The 20754-nt window shown below is 38.4% G+C and overlaps 1 protein-coding gene across 4 annotated transcripts in view; it reads left to right on the plus strand.

Moving 5' to 3' along the window:
* Positions 1 to 4051: 4051 nt before the first annotated feature.
* The window catches only part of XIRP2 (xin actin binding repeat containing 2), a 421126-nt gene continuing 404423 nt past the window's right edge, over positions 4052 to 20754 (plus strand). For 2 of the 4 annotated variants that reach the window (XM_069079909.1, XM_069079910.1), the window contains exon 1: positions 4052 to 4700. In XM_069079909.1, coding sequence (XP_068936010.1) covers positions 4305 to 4700 — 396 coding nt within the window. In that variant the 5' untranslated portion in view covers positions 4052 to 4304. The remainder of the gene's footprint in view (positions 4701 to 20754) is intronic. The other 2 variants (XM_069079913.1, XM_069079912.1) reach the window with 2 other exon arrangements.

Consider the following 20754-nt stretch of genomic DNA (forward strand, 5'->3'; position numbering starts at 1 on the left):
GTAAAAAAAAAAACAACTAGTAAATAACAGAAGACATTTGAGTCCAGGACATAGGATTCCAAAACCAGTGCTCTGTCTAACGGGCCACAAATAAGTCATATTTGAACCAAATTTAAGTTCAGTGGGCATTGAGAAAGAGGATAATATATCCAAGTACAATAACATTTTCAGTAAGGTAGACAATCACAGATTTACCAATATGATAATTAGTGGTCCTTGCTACATCACATCTTGTATGGAATAACATTTTTTTGCCTTAGTATAATGGTCAAGAATATCCTTCAGCATTTATATATGCCTAGAGTTTGAGGAACCTTTAATAAAATATAGATGGTTAAGTGTTCTTATTATTCTATTTCTGTCCTTTACAAACATAGATGTTCTTAATTTTCATGTCAACTTTCCCTTCCTTCCTCTTCCCTTCTCTCCCCTCCCCTCCCCTTCCTCCCTCCACTGCCCTGGTCTGCCATGGCCTGCCCTTCCCTTCCCTTCTTTTCTTCTCCATTGTCTTCTATTGGATAAGCATGGTAATCAATGACCTGTGAAAATTATTGCTAACATTCTACCTTCTCATCTCCTAACTTCCTTGGCTTTCTTCAAGACTAAGCATAAGTCTCACTTTATACAAGAAGCCCATTTCAGTCTTCATTTATCTTAGTGCCTTAATTACCCCTCTGCCCCAATTTATTAAGTAAATGTCCAGTTTGCACAAAGTTGTTGACATGTTTTCTCCCTCATTAGACTGTGAGTACATTGAAAGCAGATTGCTATTTTTTTCTTTCTTTGTATCCCCAGCGCTTAGCACAGTGCTTGACATATTTTTTTGATGTTTCAGTCATATGCAACTCTTCATGACCCCTTGTGGGGTTTTCTTGGCAAAGATACTAGATCGGTTTGCAATTTCCTTCTCCAGCTCATTTTACAGATGAGTAAACGGAGGCAAAAAGGGTTAAGTGACTTACTCAGGATCACCCGGCTATTAAGTGCCTATGACCAGATTTGAGCTCAGGGAAATGAATCTCTGGCACTCTGTCCACTATACCTTCTAGCTGCCCTTGATATATAATAAGTGTTTAATAAATTCTAGTTGACTGACTAAATTATGTTTAAAAATGAGTATTTTTTTATTCCTGAATATTTTGATTTCTTATTTTTGATGAACTATTTTGACACTTTGTCAAAACTGATACTATTTTTTGGTGAGCTTTTAATAAATGCTTGTTGACCAAAAATTGACTTGTGAAGGTTAGGTCAGTATAGAAGAGAAAAGAATGTCTCCACATTCTTTGTCAATCTCAGAAATATGATCCAGGTCACTGGGAAGTGTGGGGGTCATATATTAAGTATTTGGGCACAGTGATACTATGGGGGAGAGAGGAGTCATTAAATAGTATTGAAAACATTTTAAGACTAGTGCAATAAGAACACAAATTTGGAGGCAGCAGACCTGTATTCAAATTCTACTTCTTATGCTTGCTACCTGCCTTACCTTGGGCAAGTCATTCATCTTTTTTGGTTCTCACTTTCCTCATCTGTAAAGTCAAAGGAAAATAATTAATGTTCTCTTATGTCCTTCCCAGTTCTAAACCTAGGACCCACTAATACATGAGGGAATATGCATCAAGAATCACTACGGGAGTGAGCAGAGAGAAGCGACATGTTATTAGTGAAAGAAAGGGTATAAGTATAAGGAGTTACTTATAGCCCAGAAGTACCGCACTGTAGATTCTACCCGTCCACAAACAGTTGCAACACGGTAAGCACCTATAACTTATGGAAGTTGGTTATTCTTGTGGTTCTGGTGGTGTTAACCCTAAGATCATTCAACTTACAGCTGAATGGGACCATAGAGATGATCTAAACTAACTCCCTTATTTTCTACTCCCTTTTAAAAACTTTTAACCCCATCAATGAACTGAAATGACTTTCTCCAAGATTATCAAACATGTCTTGCTAAATGCTCATCTTCCCTCTTCCTAGACAAATTCTTTCTCTCCTTGACCCCCATGACCCTCACTTTTCTTAATTCTCCTACCTGTCTACCCACCTGTTTTCAGTCTCCTTTCCTAGATTCTCCTACCTCTTCGTTTCTTTCTCCTCCTCCTGAACCTCTCTGTCTTCTCTCTCACTAAGTTCCACATCTCTCCAGACTGTCATGGGCCCTCTTTTCTTCCCTTTCTATACAGTTTCCTTTAGTGATCTTATCAGCTTCCATGTTTTCACTTTTATCTCTATTCAGACAATAAATCAGAGTTTCAGGCCTGGAGTCAGGAAGACCTGAGTTCAAATCTATCCTCAGATATTTATGAACTGTGTGAGTCTAGGCAAGGCACTTTTAACCCTGTTTGCCTCAGTTTTCTCATCTGTAAAATGATCTGGAGAAGTAAATAGCAAACCACTCCACTATCTTTGCCAAGAAAATACCAAATGGGGTCGTGAAGAATCAGACATGACTGAAACAAATAAACAACAAGAACCACAACTCACTCCCAAATAGTAATCATTTAATGTTTGTTGAATTTGATTTATAGACATGAAAATGGAAATCTAGAGAGATGAAATAACTTACTCAAATTCACCCAAGTAGCAAGTACCAATGCCGAGATTGGAACCCAGGTCCTCTGCCTTCAAAACCAGCGTTCTTTCTACTCTACAAAGTAAGAATGTCACTCCTTCTGCCTTCTGCTGTTCCTTCTCTTTCCACCATCCCTTTTCTCCATATTCAGGGCTGGCTCTGAATCAATATTCTCATTAAAAACTCTCAAGAGGTCACTATTGCCAGCTGTGATAGTGAATGAGCCTGTCCCATGTTAATATGATCCCTTCTGCAGCCTCCTGGTACATGATAACACAGAATTTCCTGACATATGTTGATAAATTCTTAACATATGTTGATCAATTTCATAAACACATTTACTAGTTCTTTTCTGTGCCACCATTTTATTGTGAGTATGAATAAAAGGTGGCTGATCCATGTGTATTAATTAGCAATGTGATTGTAGCCACCTATTAAATCCTCATAATGGCAGCTTAAAATTCATACTCCTTATGCATTCCTGTGAATCTTTAGATAGACAATGGTTTGTCTAAGTACAGGGGTCAGGAACCTGTGGCCTCCAGGCCACATGTGGCCCTTCAGGTCCTCAAGTGTAGCTCTTTGACTGAATCCAAACTTTATAGATCAGATCCCCTTAATAAAAGGATTTGTTCTGTAAAACTTGGACTCTGTCAGAAGGCCACACCCAAGGACTTAGAAGGCCACATGTGGCCTCTCGGTCACAGGTTACCCACCTCTGGACTCTAAGAGGATCTAAGTGTTCTTTTAACTTGAGATAGAGATTGGATTAGATAAACTCTAGAAATTCCTTCTAGGTCTTAGTCTGAGTAAATCTATATTCCATAACTCCTGAATGGAAACTATTTCAATAAAAAATACCATCCTTCAAGACCAAAGTACACTCAATAAATGTATAAATGCCATTCCTCTGTCATGCAACACCTGTAGGGCAGAACGGAAAGCAATTTGGTTCTGCCATAGACCTAGATAAGCAACAAAACTTTATTTCCTGATGCCTTTCAGATAGGAGGCACAGAATACTGTGCTTCCTCCTACATTCTCTTCTTTAAACTGAGTTTGTGGGACTAAGCCACAAGCCAGGAGATAACAATTTAGAGAAGTTTAAATGTGTCTTGTTCATCTGTAATCTATGTTCCACCAAATTCAAAGACATGTGGGAAAAAAAAGAATCAACATCTATCCAGCTGGAGTAATTTGAACTCTTATAGATAATACTATTTTTATTTTTAAATTAAGGAGTTTCCAGTAAGCATTCATCCCAAAGGAAGTCTTGGAAGTGTTGCAGACAGGAAATGAAATTTTTTTAATTTTAGTCCTTGGGTATTGAGTTTGTTAAATGGCCCTTTTCCCAGAACATACTTAACAATGAGTGAAATGTGTCCAACTTTCCACATAGCAACTAAATTATAAGTTGCTTTTCCATAAAAGGACAGGAGGAGGAAGTAGCCCTTTCCTGCTTTTATTTACTTTATGTTAGGACTTCTTGACTGGATGAGCTTCTTAGAGTACCCGCCTGCTCCTTAAATCTGACCAACTCCAACATGCTTATAATTGCCCTGAGTTTTGGGGACCAAGCCTGCAGGTCATTGCTGGATTTTAGCACTGATACCAGTCTTCAGGGGCTTAAAACGTAGGGTTTTGGAAGGTTTTGTCATATCTAGGATCACATGACTTGACTAAAGATTTGTTGACATTTCAGAACAACCTGGAGCCACCCAAGTATCCGATGCAGAAGGGCTCCCTGAACCTTCTGAAGCAGAAATGGGAGTCCAACGATGGCCAGAAAAGTGAATGTAATGCTCCTGGCAGCCGCTGCAGGCGCTTCCAACCCAGAGAGGGCAAACTACTTGAGTCTGGAAATGCCACTGATGTGTCAACTGGGCCTCCCACAGCTTCCAAACTCATAGCAAATCTAGGGGAGCAAAAGAAGAACATGGATACAGTGAAGAACACAGAGTGCAAAATAGATACTGGACCAGATGGTGGCCAGACTGAAGTACTAAAAGAGGAGGCCAAGGGGGCTCGCCGCAGGATTGAGCACTTCTCGATTGCTCTCGAGGAACTGAGGAGTATATTTGAGTCTCCAAGGGGTGGAACTGGCCTGGCTGGGTGCATCAAGAAGGTAAGAGAGTCCATTGTAATCTGTAACCTGCAGGTAATCAACTAAACTGCCAGTCAACCTGTAGTTTATTTGGGTCGTGTGCTTATTGTCCCGATTTCCCAATATGCACCAGACAAATTTCCTGGAGCAACTGCCTAATGCATGGGTTTTAAACATGAGGCCCACAGGCCTCTTCAATCCATAATACTCCCCAGGTGTGGTCCAAAACAGATTAAAGTGTGACTGGGAAATTAACAAAATAAAATACAATAAAACACAGAAGACATTACATTTTAAGACTAAGTCAATATGTGGCCTACAGATATCCTTATGAATGGGTTAGCAGCCCCCTTTTCTATTACAGTTGGACACCCCTGGTCTAATGTACTGTGACATGTGGAACCTTGTGTTATCCATTGACTTCTTCTATGTCGCATTCTGACAGTGGCTGAGGTTCCTCTAACACCCACAAAGAAGACTATAATATGGCACCTAGTACTGTAAGCTTGTTGAAGTTAGGGGCTTTGTCTTGTCACTCTTAGATTTGATTGATTGAAAGCACTTAGTAAATTCTTTTTTTTTTTTTTAAGCAATCGGGGTTAAGTAACTTGCTCAAGGTTACACAGCCAGTTATTTCTAGGTGTGGTGCTAAGTATCTGAGCCCAGATTTGATCCCCAGGTCATCCAGACACTGGAGCCGGTGCTCTTACTCACTGAGCCACCTGGCTGCCCCCACTTAGTAAATTCTTGATAAATATTTGATGATATTGATTATTGTAGTCTTCTTAGACACTGGTGATACTATATATGTCTATGTGTGATAGTGTATGTATATATACAATAGGATATTTAAGACACAGGCATTATCTGGCTAGTATAGAGAGTATATATGTTTGTGTTTTATCTGGTTTTCATACTGATGCTTGGACAACTCTTAGCATCATTGATTAGAATTCTGTTTAAACTATCTTGGTCAATAAAAACTGTCTATTTGTGGTTGCTTTAATGTATTATAATCATTACTGCCTTGAGAAAGAGACATTTTAGAATGTTGCATATAGATAATCTCTATGATGCCTTTCAGCTCTTGGTCTATGATCCATGACCCAAGTATGTATGAATTTTCAGGTCTAAAGTAAAAGACCCCCTCGTGAAAATTCTCAGAGAGTAGCAATGCTCAAGAAGAAACAGCATCCTACTTAAGCTAATAGATGATTATATTTCACAATAGGAGTATTAAAAGGATCCAAATTAACAAATTTTCTAGTAGTTGCTCCCTGTCCACCAGCTGGAACATATGCAACTGGGACTCTTTAAAGACATTTTTTGTTACATCAACTGATTAGAATTGGAATAATGGGAAGACAAGAAATTAAATTGTATTTGTAAAATTAATATAAATGCTGCTATTGACTTCAGAATAGATGTTCTCCACTCCCTGTTCACTTCTGTAGATACATTCTCTCTCTCTCTCTCTCTCTCTCTCTCTCTCTCTCTCTCTCTCTCTGTCTCTCTCTCTCTCTCTCTGTCTCTGTCTCTCTCTCTCTCTCTCTCTCTCTCTCTCTGTCTCTCTGTCTCTGTCTCTCTCTGTCTCTGTCTCTCTCTCTCTCTCTCTCTCTCTCTCTCTCTCTCTCTCTCTCTCTCTCTCTCTCTCTCTCTCTGTATCTCTGTCTCTGTCACACACACTCACACACACACACACACACACTTTCTACCAATTTGCCTTGGATTTGGGGCTGGCTTATTATGGTACTTCAGATTATATTCATTGTGATCTTTCCAGAAGTGAAATAGGTAACCTGAGGAAAAGAGTATCACTCAATGTTTCTTGGTTTGAGTAAGGCAGGAGGAGTGGCCAAAACAGGGCAAAACAAAAGACAAAAATTGCTGAATTAAAGGATATTTCAATTCTAGATAAGCTTTCCTAGATGCTGTTTAGATACCTCAAAACAATAATAAGATAATACCTTAATACGGTTGTGTTAGTCTATGAAATGACTTTATGCTATTGTAAGTGACTGTGATTTTAGATCCCAGCACATATTAAAAGAAATTAGCAAAATTTTACATACTTATCAGTATCACTATTTGACTTATAAAATGAAATTTTATTTTAAATATATCATACCTTTAATATATCCTCTATTCTGAAGTGGTTTGTCATGGTAAGTCAGTGTTCTAAAAATATGAAACATGCAATTATGCATTCAGCATTTTCTCCAACAGGCTTGGGATTTAGAAACTGTTTGATAGAAAGTGAGGGTAAGGACAAGAGAATTAGGCTTGTTTACCAAACATTCTTTTCTAGAAAATCCATATGATCCCCATTTATTGAAAATAAACCAGAGGAGCTAGGGGAGAATTATCTTGTTTTCTCCCTAAAGAGAACACTTTGTATAATATTCAAATATTTAAGAACGAACTGTTAGTCCACTGATGTGTATAGGTAGATAACAAGCTATCCATGCCTGCCTGTCCTATTGTGTCTGAGTCTTGCTCATATCCTACCTTCTTTTCATCATTGGTGGTCCACCCAGAATTCTGAGATATTCATTCCTTTTCTTCAACATTGGAAGGACACTAATGAAGCATGACTTATAAATAGTTATGCTACACTCCTACTGCAGGTCTATTCAAGTCAACAAACCTTTATTAAGCACCTATTATGAATTACAAGGTGTGCTAAGTGCTAGTGAAAGAAAGACAAACAACAATCCCTACTTAGGTAAAGAATATATGCATACACACAAGTTAATTTGGGAAGAGAATACTCAAAACTGGGTGAAGAAGAGAAGATGTCACAGAAGTTATGTAAGAGTTGAACCTTGGAAAAAAGTATTCAAATTCTCTCTCTCTCTCCTGTCTCTCTGTCTCTCTTCCCACCCCCGTCTCTGTCTCTCTCCCCCCTGCCTCTCCAGAGAAAGGGGGGGGGTCAGAGAGAGACGGGGGGAGGGGAGAGACAGAGACAGAAAATTGAAATGCTTTTTAACAAGGTTCAACTCTTACATAACTTCTGTGACAACTTCTCTTCTTCACCCAGTTTTGAGTAATCTCTCCCCAAATTAACTTGTGTGTGTGTATATATATATATGGGTGTGTGTGTTCTTTACTTAAGTAGATTATAAGCATCAAAGATCAGAAACACCCCCCCCCTTTTTTGTCTTTGTACCCTTAACGACTGCCACAGTGTTTGACACAGAGAAGGCAGGGGACAATGTTGTATGCCTTAATTTTTCTGACTCAGAAAATATTCCAGTGAGGGGAAGAACTGTATTTTTACACCTTTTTCCCTCTCCATCTTTATCACTTTTTCCTAAAGATACTAATAGAGAGAGTGATCAGTGACTATGAATGATTTCCATAAGCCATATGAGAAATTATGAAATTTTTCAAGAGAGAACAAGAACTAATTTTTAAATGGGAAAATCCAAGAATGCATAGTTCATGCTAATAATAAAAGAAGAAATACAGTATAGTATTATTAGAGAAACAAACTTCCAGAAGGATCAGGAACTTATTGAAAAGTTAAAATTATGGGACAAATATATTGTCCATTTTAAAAGAAAAAAAAGAAGTTGTGCTCTATGATATTGGGAGACAGAGTTGGTTTGTATGTTATAAATCCTTTCTTATAAACATTTTCCAGAATACATACAGGGGACATGAATCCTCATTTCTCATAAAGTATCCACTTTAAGACCCATTTATCACCAATATACTGTATAAAAGTCTTTTAAAATCCATGAAGGGAACTACATGTTGTTGTTGTTTTGTAGCATTTTCTTGATATGTGTGAACTCATTAAAGGGAGACTGGATCAGCTCCTCAATTGTTTTCACTGCACTCCAGAGCCTCTGTTAAAATAAGTCATCCTCATATAATTAGAAAGAAAAATTAATGAAAGGGTCTTAAAATAATGATGCCTGCTTATGTTTTATAATTGTCAAAGAGGGACATATCCTATTGTCTCCATTTTAAAAGCTTAGGCTCTAAAAGGAACTTAGAAAAGCTTTTTAAACTGTGGATTTTTTATGCTTATAACCCAGATCATAATTCAAAGATAAAAATTCACATTGGCTTTATCACAAATAAATGGTGTGGAACATGATTTTTTTTATCAGTATTTAAAGTGTTTATAAGAATCCATTATGAGACCACAAATCTTTAAGACAATGAAACATTCATTTATATTGTTGAGAGATAAATATTATTAAGCAAGACAGGTTTACCTAAATGTATGCAGAGATCAAGGCTATATATAATAGAATGCCAGTTTTTTGAAATGCCACTTTTGGGGGGGGGGCACAACAAGCTAAAGCAAATACTGTCCTATTGCATTAGAGAAAGTGTCAATATTTATTTTATGCCCCATTCAATGCCTAAGTAGCACAGTGATGCATGAATAATAAGCAGTATTGAATGAATTCTTGTTTGTTATGTAGTTTTAAAGGGATCAGGGACTTCCTTGGAATCCACCAAAGTTCACACATCCACACCATAGAACATTTTCTTCCACATTGCCTTCTATTTTTTTCATTTGTTTGGATCTGTTTAATAGTATCTTGATTTCTCATAAAGTCACTAGCTTCCACTTGCTCCAATGTAATTCTGAAGGAGTGATTCTCCTCAGTGAGCATTTGAGATTCTTTTTCCATCTGGCAAATTCAGTTTTTTAAGACATTCTTCTCCTCATTGCCTTTTTGAACCTCTTTTGCCATCTGAGTTAGTCTATTTTTTAAGGTGTTATTTTTTTCAGTCAGGTTGTTGACTCTCATTTCGTAATTTTCTTGCATCGTTCTCATTTCTCTACCTAATCTTTCCTCCGCTTCTCTTATTTGCTTTTCAAAATCCTTCTTAAGGTCCTCTGTGACCTGTAACCAGCTCTTATTTTTCTTGGAAGCTTTTGGTGCAGGAGTTCTGACTTCACTGTCTTCCTCCGGTTCCATTCTTTGATTCTCTTTGTCCCCAAAATAGGAATGTAAAGTTGGGTTGCTCTGTTTGCTTTGCTTCCCTCTTTTGCTCATGTTGCCACTCAATTACTTGACTTTTGGGCTTTTTGCCACAGTAGGACTCTGCTACCAGACAGGGGAGCTTCATCCCAATTGCTGGGGTTTTCTCAGCTGCCGAAGGTATTAGTTAGGTGCCCTCTCTGAAGCCTCCACATGCTCTGGCGAGCTGGTCTCACACCCCAGGACCTCCAACCTCTCACTTTGTCCTTAGCATCTATGGGTTGATAATTCTAGAAACTGCCACAGATGCTGGTGATCAGAAGTCCCTCCAGCTGGCAGCTGGTCAAGCCTGCCCTGAGGCTAAAACCTCCACTGGGGCAGAGCTGGGCTTGGCTCCCAGAGCTCTGTGCTGGCCCCTTCCTGCCGACCTGCTGGGCTGTCATTAGCTGGAGGTTAACTTCTCTGTGTTATTTTGTGGGTTCTGTAGCTCCAAAGTTTGTTCAGAGTCACCTTTTACATGAATTGGAGGAGGTCGGAGCCAGAGCCCCGCAGAGGTCCTCTTTATACTCTGCCATCTTAGAACCTTTTCTTCTATATATTCTTTATTAACTAAAAATTTTTAACAAATTGTAGGATATTTTATCTGAAATATTCTTTGTACAAAGGGCTTACTTATTTAGCTAGTCACTTTCCTGGTATGAAATATCAGCTTTTGTTAAAAGATGGGTAGATGTTAGGTAGATTTGTGAGCTCATCTAGGTGGGTACTTTATCCAGTTACCAGGTTTAAACCTATGTTTTCCCATTTTAGTAGGGTTAGTTCTATGTTCTGTGGGCAATCTACTCACCATTTATGCAGGGTATCCTAACTTAAAATGCACTGAGACTTTTGGGATACCATGTGAGACTGTGTGTGTGTGTGTGTGTGTGTGTGTGTGTGTGTGTGAGAGAGAGAGAGAGAGAGAGAGAGAGAGAGAGAGAGAGAGAGAGAATTTTCAACCTGTAATCTCTGAAAGTGATCTGGGGCAACCAAATATAGATATAACACTGTTTTTTTCATTATTATTTGCATGTTTGCATATCTTGTTTTGTTTATATGTTCCTCCTTTAGAACTTCAGAATCCAACCTGGAGACAAACCTCTATGCCTTGATAATTATTTTGTTGAATACAGTGTCTTCACATACATATGATAAGTCATAAATTAATCAGTGAGTGATCAACATCTCTAACTCTAATACAGTTGCCAAATATCATGCCAATGGAGGGCAATAGGATCATTTCCTGGGATGCTTGCCCACCTGGTACTGGTTTTTAGAAATCTGCATGGGTGTGGCCCTGGCAATATTGCCAATGATCAAAGAATGCTGATTACAATCAGTTATGGAAGTGGAGCAGTAGATAAGAACATATGGAGACATATTATGACAATAACTGAATAGTATAAAAATGACTGTAGCAGCTAGGTAGTGAAGTAGATAGAACACCAGGCCTGGAGTCAAGAAGATATGGATTTAAATCCAACCTCAGATATTTACTGTGTGACCCTGGGCAAGTCACTTACCCCTTGTTGCTTCAGTTTCCTCATCTGTAAAATGGGCTGGAGAAGGAAATGACAAACCATTCCCATATCTCTGCCAAGAAAACCCCAAATGGGCTCACAAACACTAGGATATGACTGAAAACAACCAAACAACATTGATAAAAATAATTAAATTGAGTAAATTTCTCAAAGGAAACTTTAAGAAAAAATTCTCCTTGAAATGACAGTTGTAACTTGCCATACCAGCACAGGATGACAATATCTATGTCTATTTTTGTTTTTCATTATGATAGTATCTCTGATATAGGAATTTACCTACTTTTTAAAGACACAGTTTAGTTGCATGTTTAAGCCATGCCTTATAGAACCATAAGGTTTTATTTCTGAAAATAAACTGGCAAGAGAAACATTCCACTTCTAAGCAACATAGGGATATTCTCTTTGTTCTCCTTTGTCCTTATACTTGAAGCTCAAGGAGAGAAAATGATTTGCTAAAGATCCCCAAGGTAGACATGGGAAAATCTAGGATTGAACTCTGACCTTCAGACCTCAAATACTGGGCTCTCTCTCTCTCTTTTCCTTCCTTCCTTCCTTCCTTCCTTCCTACCTTTCTACCTCTCTTTCTTTCTGTCTCCCCCTCTCTCTCTCTCTCTCTCTCTCTCTCTCTCTCTCTCTCTCTCTCTCTTTCTCCCTCTCTCTCTCCCTCTTTCTTTCTTTTGTCTCTCCCTGTAATTGAGCTTAACTGACTTGCTGTAGCAGCAAGCACTCTAGCATCCCCAGGATGACTGCCAACACAGGTTCTTAGACCTTCTTTTCTAAAGGAAAGAAATTCAAAATGGGTTAACAATTTTGCTTTAATCAAACATATGTCATTTACCTAGTTCAGAGGGAAAAGGTCAGCAACCCGAACTTCAGAAAATATATAGGTTACAAGCAGACAAAAATACAGAGAAACAAATCAGCAGATAGGCTTCCAACTGTCTGACCATTACATCCATACCTAGTCAGTTACCAGAGAGGGAAGCACCAACATCTGGGTTTTCAAAGCCAGGGCATTAAATGGCTGCCCAAAGTCTCATCTGGTCAAATCATACAACTCTTCTCAATGTGAGCCCCAAAACAAAACCTCACATGAGAATATATGTAGCTTTCTCCTGGCTCAGAGAATGTCACAACCCTCTTGATCCACTGCCCAACCACAAAGTATCGAGGTGTAGACATTCCTGAAAAACAAGCCTCCCACCACAGGCTCCATGTGACCACATTCAACCTATTAGGGGACAGAGTATTGAAGGAAGGTTCTCAGAGTCACTTAAGCCTATCAAAGGGCCTAGGGGCAGGGAAGATCTTAAATTCCCATTGCCATGACACTTACCCAAGGTTACACAGACAGTAAACATCTGAGACTAAATTTGAACTCAGGAACTCAGGTCTTCCTGACTCCAAAGCCAACACTTCTTCCACTGAATCTCCCAGCTGCCTTGGGCTCTGTTCTCTTGAAGAATCTTTAATCTGGGAATCAGGAAACTGAGAGATCAGTTTTCCAGGGTCTACCATTTCAGTCTGTGAGACCTTAAGTAATGGCTATGCTCCATTGCATTCTATTGTTTTCCATTTGTGAAATGAAGAGACTCTACCAGGTCAAATCTTTACTTTGATATTCTGATGGAACTGTGATATCATTATCATGGGCGCTCTATTTTTTTTGTTTTGTTTTTGTTTGGAGGGCAATTGGGGTTAAGTGACTTGCCCAAGGTCACATGGCTAGTTTTTGTGTTAAGTGTCTGAGGCCGGATTTGAACTCAGGTCCTCCTGATTCCAGGGCCAGTGCTCTATTCGCTGCGCCACCTAGCCGCACCTATGGGCACTCTCTTACAATAATAATTTTCAGCTTGTAAATCATCTACATCCTTGTGTCTTGAACACCTCACAATCACATTCTTCCATGGATCTTCCACACAGCTACACTTAATGTGCAGAATACATTTCTTTCACTTGCTTCACATTGTAGGGTGAATGCCAGTGTAAGACACAGCCTCTCCATCAGTCATCTATCTTGTCTTATGACCCTCCCCCTAGTTCTTTTCTGGTCCTATATAAAAGCATAGATTTCAAGCTGGAAAGTGTCTTAAAAGCCATCTAGTGCAACCACCTTATATTATATTATGTTATGTTACATTAAACATTATGTATTCTATTATGTTATATCTGGGGAAACTTAAGCCCATACATGAAACATTACATGTCTGATATTACTTAGGAAGTAAATGGAAGAGATGGTTTTGAACTTGAACAAGAGAGGGTTTTGAACTTAGATTCTCTGATACCAATTCTAATAACCTTTTCATTTGATCACACTGCCTCTCATCTCTCTAATGTCATTCTTTATGTCACTTTTCTTGGGTAATTCTTGATAAAGCTTCTATAGCCCTAGAATTGGAAATTGTTTTTCAGGAGGAAAGCATCCTAGTTGCTTTCAAGATGATGGGATCATAGATTCAGAGCTGGAAGGAGCCTTAGGGGCCAACTAGTCCAATTTCTTCCCCTACAGATAAGGAAACTGAGGCCAAAATGGGTTCAGTGACTTCCATGGGTAATAGTCTTTCAATTTTGTAAGCTGTCCTGCAAAGAAAAGCCTACACTGCAAAATGCTCAGCAAGGTGATGTTATGAATGGATGTCCCCCAAATGACCACATCCAGTACTTCATAAGACAAAAATTACAAAAGTCTCATTAAAAAGTCTGCACAGAGATTTCTTGGTAGCTCATATTGTTTCTTAATATTCATTGGTACCTAAATAGGGCTATATACAGCATGGACAAAGACATTGTCCCTGTCTCTTAGGGGTTTGTAATTCTGAGGAAGTGAGACAAATGAAAACATATGGCAGGTGTTTTGTTTAACTTGCACAAAAAAAAGAAACATAAAACTCAAGGACATTGAAAAGATGCAGCAATAACACTTGGTTTTATTTTAAGCATTTTTCCCTGGTGGTATCATTTGTTTTTTGAATAACTTTAGTGTTTGTTGGCTGTTCTATTTGCCCATTTAGAAATTTGTTATTTTACAGCCTCCTGTCCAGTGTTTTATTTTAGTTGGAAAAAATTGCTCTATGAACTAATGGCAGATTTCCCAACTGAACATATTTGCATGGCCTTTAAAACTTTCAGAGGGAACTGCCATCTCTTCTCATTTACGTGTCACATTGATCTTTGCTGCAAGAATATGACATTACTAAAGAATGTAGCGCCAGCAACCGCAGAGAGATGTTGAGCAATATTGACTCACCTTCAACTGGGAAAACTACTGTCAGTTCCTGGATTGGCATTCATTGACATTTTATGTGGGAGACCAATGCTGTTCGCACTTCTGTTGTAAGAGCATCTTGGCCAATTCAGACGTCTCTGCTGTTAACCCACTTCTTTTGCCAGGCATCTGCTGCTCTGGTGCTTTTTCAATATCTTTGCAGACTGACTGCATGAATATGATCTCGAGAATCATATAGATGTTTCCCTACCCTCCCCCCCCCAGCTATATTTCATACCTAGCTCTTTGAAGAACTCTCTAACATCAGGATTGTGCTAAGTGAAGAAATAGAACCAGAAAAATTCTAGCTTGTGTTGATTCCTTGAAAATGATCTGACTAGTTGGGAAATCTCTGATCCTGAGCAGTCTTCTGTCCTTCATGCAGCAATCAGATGTCCCCAAAAGATCCTAAAACCCATCCCCCACTCCCCTCCCACCAGTGTCAAAAGGCTTCTTGTTCTGTGCTTCAATTCATCCTTCCCCAACAATAATCTCACCCAAACCCTAAACTGTTCAAAAGGACTTATAAGGTGATATTCTAGTGTTTCTCTGCTACCTGAAGTTGATTTTCTTTTTCTTGATACACTGTAAGGATAAATACCTTGTGATTATAGATGCCTCCTTCTGCTACCCTCTACTGTTTTGTGGGAGAGTTCATTCCATTTTCATTAAGAGTATGATCCTCAATTGTTTTTTCCCTCAATCTTAATCTCTTACACGTTTCCTTTTTTTCCCTTTTCCATTATAAAGAAGGTGTGAAGAGAGAATAGTCCTCAAAATCTGTGCCCTAGTTTTGATGAAATCTCCTTCTGCTCCATAGTGCCTTTTCTTTTCACCTACCTGGAGCCTAATCTAGTTTCTTATCCTTTACTTTTTTTCTAAGCCCCTCTTCTCTATCCATCCTCAATATTAGGCTTTTTTATTTGTTTGTTTGTTTTCTTTAGGACCAAATCTCTTAATATGTCCTCCATCTTATTTTGATTTCATCAGTATATAACAAAACCACTGCTGGATTCTCTGTCTTATTTGACTTATTTATGACCCTGGATGATAATGGGATTCTAAGGGAACATGTATCATCTCCCTATATCATAATGTAAACAGTCCATTATAATTGCTCACTCATATTTACTGTTTTTTGTATTTGTCTTGACTCCTGTGTTTTTATTTCAAAATTTTTATACAGCATGAGTCTTTTTATCAAGAATGCTATTTCACTAAATGTCCATTTCCCCTCATAGGTTTATACCTCATTTGCTCCACAAATTATTCTTTTTTTTTGTCCACTTTATTTTTCCTTCAGGAATATTGCATTCCAAGGTCTCTATGTCTTGATAGGGATCAGGAAGACCTAAATTCAAATATGACCCCAGACACTTACTAGCCATATGACTCTGGGCAAGTCATTTAACTGCTGTTTATCTTCTTTTTCTTATCTGTAAATTGGAGATAGTAATAGCATCCACCTCTCAGGACTGTTGTAAAGATAAAATGAGGTGATATTTGTAAAGCACTTTGCAAACTTTAAAAGCACTAATAAATGCTTGCTATTTCTAGAACTGTCATAATTGTCATTATTGTTTTTGTTGTCTGGCCAACTAATATCAGTAGAATTAATTTCCAGTATAGTGTTAAGTGGAAAAGTAATGCAAGGACTAAGTAGGATTCTGAATGAGCCCTAGATAAGATTGGCATTGAGGGTCATTGTTGGAAATAATAAACCACCACAGGAGGAGGGGAGGCTTCAGATTCTGCATCTTAAATGTTATCATGTCCTATGAGTTAGGAGTACATGTGAAGAGAGAACAATGCCCACCCCTACTGAAGAGATGGGAGCAAAAACTTCTCTTGATTACTATCAGGCAGCTTGAAATGAAATTCTTATGGATTCCAGACTCCTGATCTGTTTTATTTTGTTCTATTTCTGGAGATTTGACATTATTGCAAAAGCCTACGATTAGACTAGGTGGTTGCTAACATGAAGAAACTAAAGGGAACGTTGCTGCTTCTAGGGAAATCAATGAAAGGCTTTTGCTGTTTGCTGGATAGGTCTTTTTAAATTTTTTTCTTTTGTTGTTGTTGTTTTTTGGAGGGGGGAAGGCAAGGCAATTAGGAAGGCAAAATTACTTGCCAAGGTAACACAGTTAGTAAGTGTGTTGTGTCTGAGGTCAGAAATAAAGAGCCACACCAAAGTTCCTTAAGTAAAATTATGAAGTTAGACTGGTGCTTCAGAAATATCAATTCATGGGGTGGCTAGTGGTGCAGTGAGTAAAGCGCCGGACCTGGAGTCAGGAGGACCGAGTTCGGTTCCGGCCTCAGACACTTAACACCCACCCACACACCCACACACACACACACACACACACACACACACACACACACACACACATACACACACACACAACTAGCTGTGTGACCTTGGGCAAGTTACTTAACCCCAATTGCCTTCCAAAAAAAAAAAGAAATATCAATTCATGGAAATTGAGGGGTTCAATTGAGTAATAGATGAGCAAGTTGTGGTATGTGAATGTAATGGAATACTATTGTCCTATAAGAAGAAAGGCAAACTTCAGAAAAACCTGGAAAGACTTATATGAACTGATGCTGAGTAAGGTGAGCAGAACCAGGAGAATATTGTACAGAGTTACAGCCACATTTATGATGAATAACTTTGATAGACTTAACTCTTCTCAGCATTGCAAGGTTCTAAGACAACTCCAAAAGGCTCATGATGGAAAATGCTATCAACATATAGAGAAAGAGGGGTGGCTAGGTGGTGCCGTGAATAGAGAACCGACCCTGGAGTCAGGAAGACCTGAGTTCAAATCAGGCCTCCCACACTTGACACACTCACTAGTTGTGTGGCCTTGGGCAAGTCATTTAACCCCAATTGCCCTGACTTCCCCCCTCCAAAAAGCAAGCAAACAAAAAAACATACCGAGAAAGAACTAGAGAATCAGAATGCAGATTGAACCATACTATTTGCTCCCTCTCTTTTTGGTTTTGTTTTGTTTCTTCTTTCTTATGGTTCATCCCATTGGTTCTAATTCTTCTTTATAGCATGACTAATGTGAAAATATGTTTAATATGAATGTGTATATAGAGCCTATATCAGATTGCATGCCATCTTGGGGAGGAAGGAAGGGAAGGAGGTGGAGAAAATTTAAAACTCAGAAACTCATAGAACTGAATGTTGAAAAGTAAAAATAAATTAATTAATTAAAAAAAAGAAATAGCAATTCATCAGCAGTGTAGAGGATGAACTAGAGAAAAGAGACAGAAAGCAGAGAGACATTAATTAAGAGACAATGTCATAAGTAATTATATAGATTCATTAATCTCCCAAACTAGTCTTCTCCATGTCCCCTATTCTGAGGGGTCCTTCAATTTTGTTTCCCTGAGATGACAAAAAAAAAAAAAAAGTTTTGTGTTGCCCTACTTATTGAGAGATTCCAGATATGTAATCTATGCTGGAGCTCTCCCATAAGGCTAAATGTAATCCATTAAGAGAATGTGCCTTGTCCATGTAGTTAAGAGAGTATTGGTTAATTATTTTGTTCAGCAACCTGTTAAAAAGAAATATTTATTCTCTAGGCTATGGAGTTCAGTGGAGTTCAGATATTCTACAGTCAACATCATATATTAGCTTTATGATCATTGCAATAATTTTGTGACACCTTAAGATTAAAAAAAAAAAGATTTGCTCTAACCTAGGTTGTGTTTTCTCTAAACCCAAGGCATTTTTACTTCAGCTTGCTATGCCTGAGTCCCACAGAGCTTAATGCCTCTGCTCAGGAGTGAAGAGTTGTCCTATTTTCTGTGCAGTGTTACTAAATACTCTTAGAATTGTGAGATCTGTGGTGCATATCAATGCAGGGGATAGGTGAATGGAAATGAGTTTAATTTTCATCTTTATGCAGATAACTCCAAAATCTACATATCCAGTAATTTCTCTCTCCTGAGCTCTAATCCCACATCTCCAAGAGGCTATTGACCTCTCTACCTATATTATTTATAATTCTCAAAATCAATATCACCAAAATGAAATTAGCTTTCTTTCATCACTTTCCTAACTTGCCTATTTCTCTCAAGGAAACTACCACCATGCTTCCTGCCCTGCAGGTTTACAACCTCTGAGCCATTTTTGACTTTTCCCTTTTTCTCTCTCTCTTCCCTCCCCCATATCTAATCAGTTAATGAGCCTTATCTATCCTACCTCCACAACAGCTCTTCTATCTATGCCATTTTATCCATTCGGTCAATCAACACACATTTAGTAAATGCCTCCTATGTGCCAAGCATTGTGCTAGATGCTTAGTATGTAAAATCAATAAATAAAACAATCCCTAATCACAAGGAGCTTGTGTTCTTAGAGGGAAAATAACGGGTACATATATTCTAGACAAATTGACCTGTTTGTTATTCCTCCCTATTTGATTTCTTGCCTCCAAGCATATGCACATGTTGGAATGTTCTTCCTCCTCACTTGTGTCTCTCTGGGAAACCCTCATGCCCTTCAAGTCTCAGCCCCTTTAGGAAGTCTTTCTAAAATTATAATTTATTCCCTACCCTCTCTCCCTCAGTTGTAATTACTTTCCTCGCTCAATATTACTTTGGATTTATATGTCACATGTATGGAGTGGATTATAACCTCTTTGAGAGCAGCACAATGTTTTAGACCGAGAAGCCTCTTAAGACATTCTTATTGGATTGATGTCACACTCAGATAACCAATAAGAACATAAGAACCTATCTAAGTACAGTGAGAAGAATATCAAAGTTTACACTATATATTGACCAGCAAATTTCAAGGATACAGTGAAATTAGAGGTTACTTTAAGAAAGCAAGTCTTCTTTAGTAGCATCCCTGGTTCTAGATTCCCTAATCTATGACTATCCTTTATTATTGCCAATCTAATCATGTTCTGCTCTGGTAGACTTTTCTAGTTGGTTCTGTGGGTACAAAATTACCATAGTGACAGCTCCCAGAACCTAGAACTGGCTGCCCTTTCCCTAGACCCCACACAGAGATCATCAGAATCTCTTTCTATTCCTAGATCATTCCTTTTTTGTTGTTGTTAAGTCACTTGTCAGTTGTGTCTGATTCTCCATGATCCCATTTGGGGTTTTCTAGGTAGAGATACTATAGTGGTTTACCAGTTCCTTCTCCAACCCATTTTACAGATGATGAACTGAGGCAAACATGGTTAAGTGACTTGCCAGGGTCACACAGCTAAAAAGTGTCTGAGGTCAGATATGAACTCATGAAGTTGAGACTCCCTGACTTCAGTCTTGCCCTCTACTCTATCTACTGTGCCACCTAGCTGCCTCTAATTCAGTCCTGACATCCCCCAAATTTGTCTTAAGACTCACAAGTAGAAGTATGGGGATTATAAAAGCTTAGCTATGGTTCAAGGATATCCAGCTAAACCATAGCTACTTGACCTGCTGATAAATGAAGACATGAATGACAGTTCTGTGGGTAGAGGGTAAAGAGGCAGGATATAGAATGGAGTGTACAGAATTATTACAGTATACACTAAAGTGACGAGTGTTTATTTACAAGTTCCTTTTTGTTTTCTCGTATTTTTATTCTTACAGTTCTTTTCATTCACCTTTGCCCTCAAATATTTCTTTCTCTGGTCCTAGAACTTTGACACTTTAAGGCTCAGAGGTCTAGCCTGAAGTATGAGGGATTTTATCTGTCAATAAAAACCAGCAGCTTCTTTGCAACTCATATATGTATAGGGCTTCCTAGGGCACTGAGATAGTCATGGATTTGCCCAGGGTCTCACAGCCAGTTTATTTCAGATGCAGATTTTGAATCCAGATATGTCTGACATCGAGACGGGTCTCTGTCCATGATAGCACCCTGCTTCTTTTAACTTTCCTATCAAAATATGGTCTATAACTACAGTACACAGAATATAAGTGGTTAATGTATTTTCCTGCTTGAAAAGTCATACCTTTTCTTTCATGTTTAATGTGTAGTGGTGAGTGAATTCAGTGGGTTTCAAGTACCTGAAACAAATTCAAGCCCCATTAATGTTTCTCATCTATACCAACTACCAAATGCTGGTGATTTATGAGACTTAATGGTGTACTAACTTGCTTTATGTCAATGTAAGTCATTTATGGTATGCCATGAGACAAATTGCTCTGAAGTACTGTAATGCATCATCATGCATGCTGCATTTTCCAAAATGGAGGAAACAATCCAGGATTGCAAGTTTAAATTAATCAAAATGCTATAAGTTCAACCTTGTTCGAATGTTAGA

The sequence above is a fragment of the Petaurus breviceps genome, unplaced genomic scaffold (assembly GCF_028583685.1).
Source record: "Petaurus breviceps papuanus isolate PSGF00001 unplaced genomic scaffold, PetGlider_PUasm1.0 91133, whole genome shotgun sequence".
In the NCBI taxonomy this organism is placed as follows: domain Eukaryota; kingdom Metazoa; phylum Chordata; class Mammalia; order Diprotodontia; family Petauridae; genus Petaurus; species Petaurus breviceps.